Source organism: Protopterus annectens, chromosome 13.part0, assembly GCF_019279795.1.
Source record: "Protopterus annectens isolate FY-2018-M chromosome 13.part0, PAN1.0, whole genome shotgun sequence".
NCBI lineage: Eukaryota > Metazoa > Chordata > Ceratodontiformes > Protopteridae > Protopterus > Protopterus annectens.
The window spans coordinates 531,663,339-531,680,259 of record NC_056747.1 but is presented as its reverse complement, the minus strand read 5'-3'; the positions used below and the strand labels follow the sequence as shown (position 1 = coordinate 531,680,259).

The following is a 16,921-nucleotide window of genomic DNA, read 5'->3' as shown; positions in this document are numbered from 1 at the left end:
GGAGTGCAGCAAAAGGAGAAAATGTGTCAATGGTAAACATAGCTAACATCCTGGAATACTTGGCAGAGCTCTTCCACAATGGCCTGTCCTATTCTTCCATTAAGATTCATGCATCAGCTATTTCAGCAGAATACAACATGGACCCTCCAGTCTTCTCACATCCTCTGCTCAGGCAGTTTCTGAGAGGAATTAAAAATGTAAAGCCACCTAGGAAGCCACCATTGCCCGCATGGGACTTGAACTTTATGTTAGAAAAGTTGACACTCCCTCCTTTCGAGCCAGCAGCAACAGCAGAATTATAGTACTTATCATGGAAGACTGCTTTCCTGCTTGCAGTCACTTCAGCAAGAAGGGTTTCTGAACTACAGGCATTAATGGCAGTACAGCCCTTCCTTATCTTCCATCAAGATAGAGTGTCCATGAGAACTAATCCTACTTTTATGCCAAAGGTGGTCTCCAGGGTATCTTTAAACCAAGCTATCCACCTACCTACATTCTTTCCCAACCCACAGAACAAGGGAGAAAGACTGTTGCATACCTTGGATGTACATAGACAATTGCGTTACTACCTGGACAGGACCAAGAGCAATAGAAAAACTGACCAGCTACTGGTAGCATATGCAACAGGAATGGAAGGAAAAGCAATTTCAAAACAGACAATCTCTAAGTGGATAGGAAATTGCATTAGATTTTGTTACTCTCACCATGGGAAGAAAACTCCAGAAAACATCAGACCTCACTCTACAAGAGCTACAGCCACTACCACAGCCTTTTTACGAGGAGTGGCTACCAAAGACATTTTAGAGGCTGCTACTTGGAGCTCCGTGCATACATTTGCCAAGCATTATAATCTACCCTTATACTCCAGATCCCGAGCAGGTTTTGCCACTGCTGTTTTGCAAGGGATCTTAACTACACCATAATCTTATTACTCCTCCTCCCCCAGTTTGGCTATGGTATTCTACCCATTTGTAAGGACTGCAGATGCATCCTTGAAGGACATAGTACAGTTTTGTACCTACCATAAATGTAGATGTCCGAGAGGCATGCATCTGCAGTCAGGATTACCCACCCTCCTTCCCCTCTGTGGTACTCCTAGGGTATTTGCCCATCTTGTAGCTAGCTGGGGGAATCTATTATGGTGTATTTGTTTGTATATATGTACATACATGCTTATTTTTTGTTTGCTCTCTACTATTTGGAACCATTTGCATTTATCCAAATTTAGCCTTCCTAGAGGGCACCTGGCATCTGGGGCAAGAAACACTGAGGAAAATGGCGTCGGCTGATACCTTTATACCTGAAGAACTGCAGCTATGACGTCGGGTGAAGTGCGACATCAGCCGAGGCCAGACCCAGACTTTGGAATCCGGCCGACCGAAGGGCTGCCTGACGACAGGACAACCCATTTGTAAGGACTGCAGATGCGTGCCTCTCGGACATCTACATTTATGGTAGGTACAAAACTGTACTTTATGTACACTTACCATAAATATAGATGTTCGAGTGTATTCACTGTTGCAGTCCTGGTTACCCTCCCTCCAGCCCCCTGACTTGTATTGACTATACCTCTATTCTTGCTACTATGCTTAAGGCTTTCTGGTGTATTTGCCTTTTGTTAGAGGTATAACCTTGTATATAATTGCTTCCCATTAGGGGGGCACCTGATATCTGAGGCAAGAAAAACTGATGTAATGGCATCGGCTGGATGTTTTATACCCCTGACGACCGGACGTCATGGAAGAAGGGACAGCAACCAACGCAGGACCCAAGACTTTGTTAATCAGGCCGACTGAGGGCTACCTGCAAGCAGATAACCCAAACATAATGACTGCAACAGTGAATACACTCTAACATCTACATTTATGGTAAGTGTACACAACTGCACTTTGTCTATTGGGCTGATGTGTGTCACGTTGTGGGGTGGCAAACTCGATCTAAGGGTTGGAAGGAGGTTGCAGTGTAGTAGTGGTAGGGGGAAGGAGCTTGGAGCTCGGATCTTAGCTTGGAAAGCTGTCATGTCAGATCCGAAACCCACAGGTTGATGACAAATGAAGTCTAACTACTCAGATGGAACGTTATGGTGAGTGCATAACTTCTTTTTCTTTGCCTTTAAATCTACTGCATTGACGGTTTTATAAAGCACTGACACACAATTATCATAAAGAGTATTGTTGCAGCTCTCTGATCAACTCGTTTCTTGAAATGTTCCCTTTTTATTGAAAGAATGTGGCCCTTTTGATTTGCAAAACCTTTTGAAATGATTCTACTTATTGCGTTTGTGGTATTGCTGACCAAAAGCTAAACACTTTTCCTTTTTAGATTCATGATTTCCACCACAGTTATGGCAGTTGACAATGAAACTTGGTGGGGGCCCATACTTTGAGTTTGCTGACTCTTATGTTTCACACAGACTGTGGGAACTCTGGAATTTGCTGGAAAGCTCTAGGGTTTACCGGTGAATGCTGCAGGGGCTGCTGTTGCTGCCATGTGTTTGGGCCTATTTCTTTTAACTACATGCTGCATACTTTCAACATGAGCTTTGTTGCTTCTAGAGCTATTCTCATTTGTAAGCATATTTGTATGCTTTTCTGTGAGCTCATATTGCTGACAAATCTCAATGGCCTTATTCAAAGTTAAGTCACGGTCTTGAAGCAAAATCTTTTTCACAGCATTGTCTTTAATACTGCACACGAGTCTGTCCTTTAGCAACTCATCCCTTAAATCACCAAATCTGCATGTTTTAGCCTTGTTTCTCAATATTGCTGCAAAAGTTTCACCAGGCTTTTGATACCTTGTATAAAATAAGTGCTTTTCCATTGTAATATTTGTCTGGGGGTTACACATTTCTCTAAATTTACTTTTTAAGCACTCTGGGTCCTCCCTTGACTTAGCCATTACAGCAGTGTGACTGTTTCCCCCTCTCATGCATAGATAGCAGGTGCATACACAAATTAATGTTTCCTTTCTTTAGCTTCTGACCCAGTTAAATTAAGCAGAATAAATGCCTTTGTATGGTCATCTTTATCAGAAAATGCAGCCTGTATGAAAATGTACTCTTGCTCAAACACTGTCCAGTTCTCTGCAGTATTATTGTCAAACAAGTGCACTGGGTTTTCGAAATCCGTCTCCCATGCCCACAAAGTATGCATAAACACACTGACACTTGTAATTATGTACGAGTGAGCTTGTAAAAACATTCAAATGCACAATAAAATCTTCAAGATGCTTTACTTTGAGAAATATGTTCTGTAGTGGCAGCAAATAACTTTACTGTAGTACTGCACAGACATGCAAACACTTTATACACGTCTGACAACTCTGATATCTTAAATACGAAAAACGTGCTTAGTGAAAATGCGGTCATTAATTCTTATTTGTTTTATGCAATTTGGACTTTATTTCAACAATTTTCATAGTAATTAAATTATTGTTATCAATGTCAGACATATCGGTTTATTCAAATATCATTTAGTGTGTTCTTTATGCCTCATTTCATATTTTGTAAAGTTTCTGACCTGTTTTGCGTAGTATACGTGCAGTAGGGATTCACATCCCTATATTCCTCCAGTTTCAACTGAGTGCCTCTTGATCTCAAACTGAAGAATCTGGTTTCCATCCTCGCACCATGTCCCTTTTAGACATGCCGCTTCTGACACCATGTCGCTCGTCCCTGTCTAACATAGTTGACAAGCAGGCAGGGTTTTTTGTTTAGATGCTTTAGTACATAGAAACAAACTGGTTAACAGACAAGACCTTGCATACATACATGCTTGCATCTCAACAGCTTACTACAAAATGGCAGTCAGACTTGCAGGTGCTCAGTATTTATACACTTGTGCAAGCCCTTGGATAGCTTCTTAAAGGTACATACACACATTGAGCTACACAGTTGGTTTAATTTTTGATTTCTGTTTGTTAATAATTGCATTTTTGGCAATCAGTGGCATAAACTTGGGCCTTAGTATATCAAGGCAGTCAGAGCATGTCTTAGGAAAAGTTATTTGCTCCTGCAATATTTCTGTCAAAGTACTCTGTAAGGATTTTTTTTTAATTCTGCCAACTGGTTACATTTCCAAAAAAATCTTCCCAATTGCATCTTTCCTGTCACATCTCTAGCGATTGCTATTTACCAGAGAAAGCATTTTTTGAAGTCTGCTTGAGGTATAAAAATACCTGTACAAATACTTCCTGACAAGCATCCTAAACCCTCTAGCCTTTGTTGCATTCTTCGGAGACATACAGATGATGTCCCATTGCTCCGTTACAAATTGCCATTTCTTTTTTTCACCTTCTCTGATTGATTCTTATAGTTATTGTGCAGTATTTTATATGCCCTTCTAATTATTCCATTTTTAACAGCAGCTTCTGTTCTAGCCTCAACGGAAAACTACCAGAGCTGGTCTTTTACTTAACACTCCTCTGTCCATTTCTCTCTGCCTTTAACTCTTGTTATTAATCCCTGGTAGGGAAGATTGTTTCTAATTTGTAGTCCAGACCTCTGCTTGGTCTCGTCCATTGCCTTTCTCTCTCTGATTTGCTCCCACTATATTTATTCCTTTGTTAATTTTCTCCATTAAATTCCAAACCCCTCTTGCTTATTTTCATTACCACTATTTGCATTTATTCCTACTGGTAAAAATTTCCATTCTCCATTATTGTGTCTGCTTAGTTCTTGGAATACTTTCTACTGCTGTGTGATTATAATAATCTGTATGGTTGCTCTCCTTGAGTACCTGCATTCTGAATGCTGTTCTCCTTATTTCTGGAACTCCGTCCCTACTTTGATTTATAACAGTCTACTTGCATTATGTATGTAAGCCTTAACTGAATAGCTGTAAATTACTATGGGAAGTACATAGATCTGTGCTGTATTTATTGTTGATAGTGTTTACCAGTTTGTGTATATAGTTGAAGGTGCCCATAAGAAAAGTATGTGGATTGATGCCTTTTCCATCTGGTTAAGGCATCCCCCAAGTTGTGAGGGACTAATCTATTAGGATGTGTACTTGGCGGTAATCCAGTAAAAACTTTTCTTGATGCAATTAAGACTTCGGCTCCAGATTTGTATTATAACAAAATCTGGTGAGAGACCCGAGATCAAATACTCCCCTGCAGTTTCTGGTTGATCTAAATGCATGGTAGGCTTTGTACCTTGGAATGCAGGAGTTGTCACTAGACTGGAACCAAGTTTTTCTATAGATTGTTGTTGTTTGTCTTTCGGCTTTTTCCCGATAAGGGGTCGCTACAGCGGAACTCCGGTCCGCTGATTAGCAGTAGATTTTGACGAAACGCCGAGGTGCCAGCTCGATGCCCAACCTTCAACGAATGCACGCCCATTTACACACACATGTCTTTCGAACAGTACCCAACCGCGGGGAGGACATGCAGAACTCCACACGGAAGGCAGTCCCAAGCCACGCCGAGAATCGAATGGTACACAACTCAAATGCTGATGTCTTTTGAGGTTAAGGAAGGCCTTGAGATCAGAGATTTTGTAAAGCTCCTAGCATTCATCAGTGCTACTTTGATATTATCCAGACTGGAATTTGACATGTTTGGGTGTCTGTAAGTTGAACTCTGCCTAAAAAGAGGTTAGCAAAAGTTTTAGCCAGTGTGGAAAACTAAAAAAATGAAAGATAAAGGCCATCCTTGGCAAAGCATGTGGGTCTGTTGACCATTTTCTGTTATACAGGATCCACCAAGAGTTGTACCGATTTACTAGCCATTTAGTGAAACCCAATTATTATCCAAAATCATTTCAAAACATTTATGATGTACTGGAACACTTGGATCCCCTAGTGTACTAGGAGCAAACAGTGCAGGATTACAGTTAGCAGACTTAAAAATGTGCTGTTGCTCATATAAACTAGTGTTAATTGAAACATGTTTTACTCCATTTAAACTAATTTAATCAGTATTACAGATGTTTCTGCAATAGTTTTAAATGTCATTTTCCATTTTTTCCCAGTTATTGTGGGGGCCATTAAAGAAAATGTACATTTCACATGGACTTAATTTAAAAGAAAATGGGTACATAGCCATAAAAAACTTCTTATAATTGCTTCTAACATTTGTCAGAATGTAATTTAATAATATGAAGAAGCTTTTTATTGATACTAGTGACATTTAAAATATTAATAGGTCATCAGATTGAAAGGAGATGTGGTCGTAGTTAATGGTCATAATAAAATATTCAGAAATTGCATGAGGAAACTTTAAGGTATTATTTCAGAAATGCACTTTCTTTGAAGTAAAATGCATGACCTCAGAAATTTCCTTCACATGTTGCATAACACATTTCTCAACATATAGAATCACTTCAGATTTTGTGCATCCAAAGCTTTAAATAAACTTTCCACAGCTGCTTCTGATGCCATTTGGTTACATGCCATGCTTGTTTTGCATAAAATAGTTTGCTTGCTGAGGATTTTTTCCTTCAGTTTAAGTTTTCACAACATTTACTGAAATCAAAGAAAATTTAACAAGTGGAATAATGTTTGTGTCCTTCGGCTTTTCCCGGTTAGGGGTCGCCACAGCGGAACTCCAGTCCGCTAATGATTGGTAGCTGATTTTTACGTGCCGAGTTACCAGCCCTGACGCACAACCTTCAAGGAAGGTACGCCCATTCACGCATGTCTCCACGCAGAAGACTCTCTATTTCTGCTATCTAGATTGGCACAGATTTAATGAATGAAGACATTGGTAGTTTTGCTGGTGGTACTTCCTAAGGTAACAGAATGATGGAACGTTGCTGAGAAAGTTAAGTACTGCACTCAGCTGCCAGAATGCCAGAGTTGTGCTTCTTGGCTATAATGCATTTCAGAGGTGTGCATTACTGGCATGCTTCTGAATCCTATTCAGTCCTTGCAGCAGCCATGTATGAATAACAACTGAAACAGAAGACGTGTACAGAGCAAAAGACAACTAAAACCAAAAAATAATGCATACCAAGATCCGTGGGTGCAGGAACACCCCCAAAATTATAACCAACCAGAATTTTATTTTATTAAGCTAATCAAATAGAATTTTATTTTAGCAAGTTAAGTATTTTCTTCCTCTTAAACTGCTTTTAGGACTTCATCAAAACTCTTCTCCTCTTGACCAATATCTCCTGTCTGTACAGTGTGGAGTCCCTATGTATTAAGCCAAACACCATTTGGCTAAGAGACTTCAACTGTCCCTCCATAAACTGGGAGACTTGTGCATCCTGAAACATTTATGCCTGGCTGTTTCCAGACTTCATCAATGCAAACTCTCTGGACGAGTTAGTCTGCACACCAGCCAGGGATGAGAAAATCATGGATTTGGTTCTTGCCAGTATAGGACAGCTGTTCTCCCCACCAGTTGTAACCTCCTCCCTGGTCAAACTGGACCACAAGTCAGTCACATTCACTGTAAGACTCAAGTCTGAAGTGTCCTCCAACAGCTTAGTATTCAGAAACCATTAAAAAGCCCCCTCCACCTTGCACAGAATCCTATGCACATGTACATAGCTATGTAGACATATCTGTACCCTTCAGAAGTAAATAAGACACCAAATTCCAAAATAAGCTGCTATGGTGGAATTCTAATACGAGCAGGTTCTATAATAGCAAAAAAATCACATGGCTCTCAAAAGTAAGACTTTGCTATCAGAAAGCTAAAAATGCTCTTACTAATCTAAAAAAGGAACTCCAGCTGCTGTTCAAATCAACCAAATCCACGTCTGTGGTAAAAATATCCAGCCAGGTAAAAGATGAGCACTAAGCATTCTTTAATTATACTAGAAACCTCAGAAACCATGCCCAGGACTGTGCAGAGCTAATAGTAAGTACATACCTCTCTGACCCAGAGAACATAGCCAGTCTACTGGCTAGCAGATTAAGCTGCCTCACAAGTTCAGTGAAACAAATCACTGACTGACGTTTACCTTGAGTTGTCATTGACCTATGCTAATGTGGACTTGTGTATTCAGTTGTACTTTTTGATAATCTTGCCACTTTCAGCTTTAAACATTCTGCAAGTTTAGTTTGGTTCTTTTATTTTCAATTAATTAGTTTGTTCTCCTTGTATATTTTAGTTACTTGGTGGACCAGTTGATTATCATTATTATTGCAAAAATTAATAAAATGAAATTTGGCAAAAAGACCTTTTCTCCATTTATCTCGGAGGCTTCCATGTCTTGGTCTTTTGTTTGTAGGATCCTGCTCCTAGGTTGTGCACCCAGAAATGGAAACTTGTATTTGTTCAGTGAGATAATGTATTTGCCACACACACACACACTTGTAGCCCTGCTCCCTTACTGATCAATTTGTCCCTCCCTGAATAAGCTGGGGAGGAACAAGAACTTAGGTGTTTGTAGCCTTTGTCCAACAGTGGCAGAGGATGTTTTGTGTTCATCTAGTACCCTTTCTGTCTTTTGGCCAACAGTAGGGTTGCCACCTCACATAAGGCTAATTCTTAGAGATGCTATTTTAATGTTCAACGTAAACTGTATTGTTTGGCCTACTGACTCTGAGACTATCAGTCTTTGATATGTTAATATTAGTAATGATTGTACAACTAATACTATGTACAAGAAAAGTTCATAACAATAATACAACTGTAAACTAATTATTCATATGTTCATTCTGTGTGCTTTGGTAGAGTTACGAAAACTACTTGCTCTTAAAAGTATATTTCTGATCAGATCTTGCAGCTGCCAACAATTTGGGTGTCTTCATCAAGAATTAATGAAACTAAGAATAGCTATACCTCAAATTTCGCACACCTGCAGCTCAGCTCGCAAAACACCAAGTCCCAGATGATTTCTTTCTTTGGTCCACAAAGAATTCATCACACTGAAAGTTCATTCACACGAAGAATTAGACACAGCTGTAGAAAATGTGAAGGATACAACTTTAGAGTTCCTCACCACACCTCCTGTGTGTCAGTTTTGTGAAAAAATCCTTCCATCAGTTGATCACTTCATTTTTTTTCCCACCAACTCTGTTTGAACATCATGCAGAATACAATAGTCACTGTCGATGTCAATGCGCAACTTGTCTGCCAGTTCCTCAAATAAGCTCCACATCACTGGTCTTTTAAGGTTAAAGCTCTCATTGCTTGAAATTCTGAATCCTGGTAATTATACCACTTGTCAAGGTAGTTTAAACACTTGCAGAATTGATCAGCATCAGCTTCAAAGTCTCTTTTCTTATCCTGTGGAATTCTTTTAAACATGTCTGCAGCAGCCTTTCCATAAAATTTGTTTTGCTTGCGATCTGCAATTTTCTGTCTTACTCCAACCATAATATCACGTAGATCGTAACTAGTAGTTTGATTCGACTCTAACATTACCACACTACATTGAAAGACCTTCATAACATTCTGTAAGAAACAGCAGTATAGTCTAGGTGTGAACTCTGTCTTTGTCTCTAAAGGCATCCCAAATTACTTTGTGGCATTCTTCTCCCGGTGAAACAAAGTAAGACTGCAAAGCTGGCCATACTAGTATTATTTCAAGTGCTGGCAGTAATGATAACCATCTCATTGGTACTTAACGAAGAATGTCTTTATAATCAATTTCGACAAACTTGAAAAATGACTGGAGCTGTGCAGTTAGTTTGGCATATCCAGAAAACTCAGCATAAACTTTGAGAATTTCAACGTCCATTGACAAAGTTTTGCATGCCTGTTTAACACAATTATGCAGTATATGGCACTTGCAATTCACCAAAATTAGTTCAGAATTTCTTTTTTTTCAGTTTCTCATACACAGAAATCTTGCTAAAATTCACTGCAGCATTATTCCCAGAAAATGGAGAGACTGCTTATATTCAATCCATTTTTCTCTATCACTTCAACTAATCTACCCATTATATCGCCCCAGAGGGGACTCAAACCCACAATCCCAGGCTTAAGAGGCCAATGCCTTATCCATTAGGCCACTGGGGCCTGACAAGTACAAATTAGTTACAGTGGGGATCGAACCGGGAATGGCTGCTTGCAAAGCATACACTCTAACCATTACACTATTGCAGTACAACATGCTGTGTTACCACCATGCATTTCACTGCCAAGTCTTGAACCCAGGACTTTGTGTACTATAGTCAGAGCAATGTACCACTATGCCATATCAGCTGTTTTTAAATAATCAGCCCTTGCCAGTCTCAAACCCAGGATCCTGCACACCATAGCCACAGCAATTTACCACTAAGCCTTTGAGCTCACTGCTTTCATCTGAATCTTCATAAAAGTCTAGCAAACCATGTTTTATTCCTTTGTTTTGAAAAATACTGCACTTTAACTGGAAAAAGTTTAACACTTAATGCATCCTTTGAAGTCAGTTGCTATTGAATAGTACTTTGATTCTTGTAAGTCAGAGATCATCTGTTCTTGTGAAGCAGGGGTGAGAACGTTTTCAATTATATTAGTTGCTTTTGTTCTGCCACAAGCAATCATTTTTGCAATACTAGATTTTGGGAAAATAGTTCCCATTATCTTGTTACCGCAATTTTGACTTGCATAGGTGTGATGATGCTTAACACTGTGGTAAGTTAGAGTTACTTCAGCAGCTGTAATAAGTTTGTCCTCTTTGGTATTTGGTTTTCTGAAGAAGCTCGTCATGACTGTATTTTGCTTAATTTGCTTCACATTTTTATTATATTTCTCCGATGTTGCATACACTACTACTGATCTGCGTCCCTAGTATTTTACTGTAAATGTGTTATGGCAAATTTTGTATTCTGTTTCAGACTCTATTTTAAGGATTGGTTGGGTAAGAAAACAGTCTTCTTACAACCATTCATCATTGAATGAACAGTGGTACTTTTTTGCCTTTATACAGCTTTCAGATTCAGAATCCGAATGCTTTGATTCAGCCATTGCAACATTTTATTGATCATGAGCAGTGCAGCCAAGGCAACAAATTAAGTACAGTACACTCAGTTATCCAGCACCTATGTGGATTGGTACAGTACTGACTCTGCTTCCAGGGCAGCAGGCAGCTATAGGGTCAATCTTAAGGTGTCATACATGGATGATAGCCCATCCACACCCAAAAACATGTAGACGTAGAGCTGTTAAATGTTTTTATGGATAAGAAATTTCTTGTTTGGAAAACCAACCCAAGAAAGTGAAATACATAAAACTAAGGAAGTGGTTAAGCAGCCCTTTTATTCCCCCTATTCTTGGTAGATTCTGGACAAGTGTCATTTCTGGTTGTTAGAGAGTTAACTCTAAGAACAAAAAAAATCTGGACAAAGCAGTAAATGAGCAATATTTAAAAACTGTCCCTATTTTTGGGACTTTGTCCCACTTTTATGGCTTTGTCCAGATTTCTTGCTGTGAGAGATTCAGACATATGGAGCGAGAGATTTTGTGTGCGTGTGTGTGAGAGAGATCAGGAGAGGGAGTGCGATGTGTGAATGACTGAGCAAGTCAAGTGGTATACCTCTCAACCTCTTAGTGCAAGAAATCTAGACAGAGGCATACATAAAAGTGGGACCAAGACCCAGAAATAGGGACAAGTTTTAAATATTGCTGTTACAAACTTAGAAAGTTGATAGAATAACAAGTTTTGCATTAACATGAATTTTTCTGAAGGATATGAAGCCTGAAACTCAGATGTCTGTCATTATTTTCTAACTTCAGTCTTTTGCCACTAATATGCCAGAAAACCACAGTTTTATGAGAAATGGACCAAATATATGAGGCAAAAATCTGGACATTCTGTGAAAGTCTGTACATTTGAGAGGTAAGTGGGTGTGTGGCTGTGTGCGTATGAGAGAGAGAGAGAGAGCGATGTATGAATGAATGCATAAGTGGGTGTGTGGCATGTGTGTGTTTGACAGAGAAATGTGTGAATGAATGCAGGTGTGAATGGGAAGTGACGGTGTGTGATATTGGGAGACTTGAGTGCGATGTGTGAATGAATGCAGGTATGAATGGGGAAGTGACATTGTGTGTCTGTTATCGGGAGACTGATTGCAATGTGTGAATGAATGCAGGTATGAATAACGAAGTGACTGTGTGTGAGAGAGATCGGGAGAGGGAGAGCAAGCACGATCATGTGTGAGTGAATGCCGGTTGCTTGAGTTTCAGTTAAGCGAGAGTGTAATGTCATTATTCCTGGACATTTCAGAGTTTTTTTGAAATACTTCCAGGAGACGGGAGATGCTATAAAAATCCTGGAAACTCCAGGGCAGTCCTGGAGAGGTGGCAACCCTAGCCAACAGTCACAGCATAGTGCATGCTGTGCCTAGTCAGTGCAGTAACATAGTTCCACATGTCTGCTTCCCATGACTAGAATGCCTGAGTAGTCCTTGATGGGCATGCTTCCACCACCTATCACTGTCTGCAGTGTAACTGCAACACCCTGTCCTTTCCTAAAGTCAAAATATTCCAATTCTTTATGGTTTCTTTATCAGCTTGCTTTGCAACTACTGTTATCCATGTGTATGTAAATGGCTTGCAGCATACTAGTGCTGTGTATGACAGTGTTCACAGTTAAGCTGTAAGAACCAGTGCACAAGTATGAGATGTTACTGTGTGTCGTGGAAGATCACTATCTTGGTATAGCTCTCTTGCTAGCAAGAAAGATTTCCAGCTGTCTTACATAATCTTGTTCATTAACCAGAGCTTGTGTTCATTTTGAAAGCTGTCTTGTAGTTTTGCTGAATTAGGTGATTACTTTTCTGCTGTAATTTATTAATTCCTCTGAGACAAAGCACAGGCTTCCCACTGGAGATCAGTCTTGCATGCATTTTGTTTTCTCTGCTATGTAGGACATGTTTGGAGTTGAGGGCAGACTTTCCATCTCTTTGGTATTATGCTGAAGGACTTTCCATGTCTTTGGTATTATGCTGAAGCTACATCTTCCATATAAGCAGAAATATAGTTGGACTGCATCTTGCATTATTAGTATGTGCTGTAAGATTGCTGGGAGAGGGCTTTCTTCTAAGGCTTATGTCACCTGTAGTGCATGCATTGTTGTCATGGTTGTTTCTTTAAGAATAATTTCTGGCCAGACAATGTGCAGGGCTGTTACGACCTCGTAATTGGCACTGTAGTTTCAGATTCAGATTGTGCTAGAATGCTGGATTTGTCTTTTTCTAAGTTTAAAGTGCCCAAGAGTAATTAATTAAGCCTTTGTGTGCCCGAGGAAGAACAGGTTTGTTGAAATTGTTGTGTGCCAGAAGTATTGTACACTTGCACACAGTTGCATTCACATGCTTTGTGTTTTTCCATTTCTAACATGCGGTGTATGATGTCACCATTGTGGTACTCAAAAAAAAAAAAAAACTAGTCACAGAGCAGAGAAACTCGATGTTCATCGTGCTGCCCTGCTGCAGTCATCACACTTGGGTTATCCTGCCGTCAGGCGGTCACGCAGTTGGCCCGAATTCCAAAGTCTTGGTCCGGCGTCTGTTGCTGTCGCTTCTTCCCTGACGTCAGTGCGTCAGGGATATATATGAGTCATCCGACACCATTTTCTTAAGTCTTTCTTGCCGCGCGGTGCCCAAAGCAGAAGCAGTTCGCAAGTGCTGGTCAGCTAACACCTGAGATTTTCGATTTGAATTTCAGTCCGAAGTCTTCAATAATGCTAAGTACCCCGTTGAGGAACATTTTCTTGCCTCAGTCCGATGTCAGAAAAAGTTAATTGCATTTCTTGTGGGAAGCAAATACCTCATAAGGACTTCCATTCCTATTATCTTCCTTGCCTAGGCCCAGACCACGACATCACAGGTTGTCGGTTTTGCTCTAGGTTTAATAAACGCACTATTAAACGCCGTTTTGACTTCGCACGGCATTATTTTGGTAGGAAATTCAATTATATCATGCCGTCGGAGCAGCCGACGACCGCTATTCTTAAAAAAACACAAGGATAAGGACAGGCAGCCTAGGAATAAGCCAGACCATGAGACCTCAGCTGGACCTGTCACCGGTTCTCCGGTTTTCAGTGAGGCGCTTACGGAGCCCCTGACTACCGCAGAGCTGGAACCCCAGATGGCTGCCGACTCCCACGCTGAGTCTATTAGGCCGACACAGCCATCTACCGACACCGGAGCAGATTTAGACACCTGTGCAGAGGAAACACCTTCGGTTGCAGAAGGTGTCTTCAGACCGACTATTCTCACCATTAAATCTTATGCAAAACTTTAAAACTCCTTTAAAACCTAAGAAAACTGTTCATCAGTCTACAGGTCAAGACCCCATGCCTAAGAAATAGATGCTTAAGATGGCTGAAGATTTAATTACCCTTATCAGGGGTTCCCATCCCCCTCCTGATAAAAGACCAAGACAAGAGGAGGATTATGCATCCTCTGACAAGGTTTCTCTCTCCTCAGATTCTTCTGAGGAACAGGATTGCACTTTTCCACCTTATGAGGATTCTGATGCGGAAGACTCTATTCCCTCAGCATCTCCCCCTGAAGACTACTCCTTTGGGGAAACATTACATACCATGAGGGAACATTTCCACTGGGAAGGCCTGGATTACTCAGATTCTAAGAAAAGGCTCCGAGAGTTCCTTCTGTTACCCCAGCACAGACCTCTTGCTATTCCTCCTGTTTTAGATATTGTGGATGATGTCTACTTGGAGTCTAGTTTAAATCCAGACTCTCTACCTCCTGCTCCAGCCAAACCAGACAGATACTACAGATTACCTGACTCACACAAATTCCTTTATAAAAGCCCTGTAGCTGACCCAGAAACCATATCCCAGGGTCCTAAGGGAGCAAAGGCTTCTATGGCTAAAAATCCGGTGCCCTCTGAAAGAGATTCCAGAGCCCTAGATAGATGGGGAAAGAAAATATACACCTCTGCAACTCTGGCTATGAGAGCATTAAATTGCCAGTTTCACATGTTGAAATATCAACAATTCCTGATGTCTCCGTTAAAACAAAAAATGAGCACACTCAGAACAGCCTGAGTTCAAGGAAATGCAGGATCTGTTGCATGCAGCTGAACAGGTGGGCAGGCATACTTTACAATGCGGATTTGATTCACTGGAAGCTTCCTGTAGAGCAGCTGTTACTGGCTCAGTCATTCGTAGACATGCTTGGTTAAAAGAGCAAACCCTCCCTGACCATGTTAAAGCAAAGTCATTAGATGCACCTTTACAACAGGATGTATTTGGTGTCAAAGCAGAAGAGGTTTTAAAGAAAATGGAGGATAAGGCTAAATCTATGCAAACGGTCAAGGATTTCTTGCAGGTACAACCCACTTGCTTCAGCAGAAATTGGCCAACAAAAAATTGGTCCTTTCCAGCCTCAGACAGATCACAGAGGGGCAAATACAGACACCCAAGAGGCAGAGGTCAGTCACAGGGCCCTTACAAACCTCACCAGTGGGGTTCTGCTACCCAGAAAGGAGGAGAAGACAGGCCCCCAAGCTAACAGAAGGCAGACACAATGACTCCATCCTCAAACTACCAAGCAGTTCTCTCCTGGCAACACCCTTGAGAGGAAAACTAGCATTTTTTGCAGACAACTGGCGCATCATCACAAAAGGCAAATGGGTTCTAAACATTGTCTCTCAAGAATACAGATTCCACTTTCATACCTTACCAAGGATCAAAGGAATGCCAAACCTGCCACCAAATCAATGGGCAGAGGCATAAAAACAAATTACAGCTCTCATGAATATGAGAGCCATTCAACAGGTACCTACACAGGAGCAGGGACAAGGTTTTTACTCAAGACTCTTCCTAGTTCCAAGAAAGGACAAAGCATGGAGACCCATTCTGGATCTTTCAATTCTGAACACCTATCTGCATGTACCAAAATTCAAGATGTTAACACTACAGCAGCTTCTTCCCATGCTGGGCAAGAATGCTTGGCTAGTCACTTTGGACCTCAAGGAGGCATACCTGCATGTCCCTATCAGACAAAATTGCAGAAGATACCTCCGCTTCATTGCAGGTTCAACGCATTACCAATTCTCTGCACTGCCCTTTGGCTTATCTACTGCACCCAGGGTCTTCACAAAATGCCTGGCACCAGTAATTGCATACTGCAGACAAAGAGTAATTCAAATATTACCCATACCTGGACGACTGTCTTATTCAAGCAGAAAGCAAGGACATTCTTTTACAGCATCTGGCATTTGTCAAACACCTTCTAAGTTGCCTAGGGTACACAGTAAACGAAAAGAAATCTAAACTAGTGCCCTCACAAAACATAATATTCCTGGGTGCTAGCTTGAATACAATGGCCCAGATGGCTTATGTCACTCCAGACAAACAATGACAACTGTCTCAATATTTCAAAATAATGGCAACAAAGACCCAACTCCCTGCAAGAAAAATTCTGCAGGCCTTGGGATTCATGGCATCTTGCATTCTACTAATACCATTTGCAAAACTGCATATGAGGAAATTACAATGGTACCTGAAAAGTGTATGGACTCAGCACAGCCACAGCTTGGAAACAATGATTCCACTCATTCCCTGCCTTCAACAGGAGTTTCTATGGTGGGCACCGGCATGTCACCTCAACAAGGGTCAGCCTTTCACCTTACCCACAGCCAGGCAAACTATGACAACAGATGCATCAGACTATGCCTGGGGAGCACACATGGCAGGACAGTGCATTCAGGGCAAATGGACTACAGATCAGAGACACCTGCATATCAATCAAAAAGAAATGCTAGCAGTGCAGAATGCCCTAACAGCTTTCAAGGACCTTCTACACCCAGGACAACTACTAATAAGGACAGACAACACCACAGTTATGTGGTACATAAACAAGCAAGGGAGCACACATTCCTACCCTGTATGCAGACAAGCAATGACCTTGTGGAACACTGCACTGTCTTACCAGGTTCAATTATAAGCACAATTCCTGCCAGGAAAGAAAAACACATTGGCAGATGACCTAATCAGAAACATCATGGATCCACACGAATGGAAACAAGATCCACAAGTATTTGCAATGATAGCTCAAAAATGGGGACG

General features: G+C 40.9%; 1 protein-coding gene across 1 annotated transcript in view; it reads left to right on the top strand.

Moving 5' to 3' along the window:
- The window catches only part of MTMR4 (myotubularin related protein 4), a 1,011,266-nt gene that overhangs the window by 565,323 nt on the left and 429,022 nt on the right, over nt 1-16,921 (top strand). Inside the window, exon 6 of the mRNA XM_044054156.1 lies at nt 12,852-12,889. Coding sequence (XP_043910091.1) covers nt 12,852-12,889 — 38 coding nt within the window. The remainder of the gene's footprint in view (nt 1-12,851; nt 12,890-16,921) is intronic.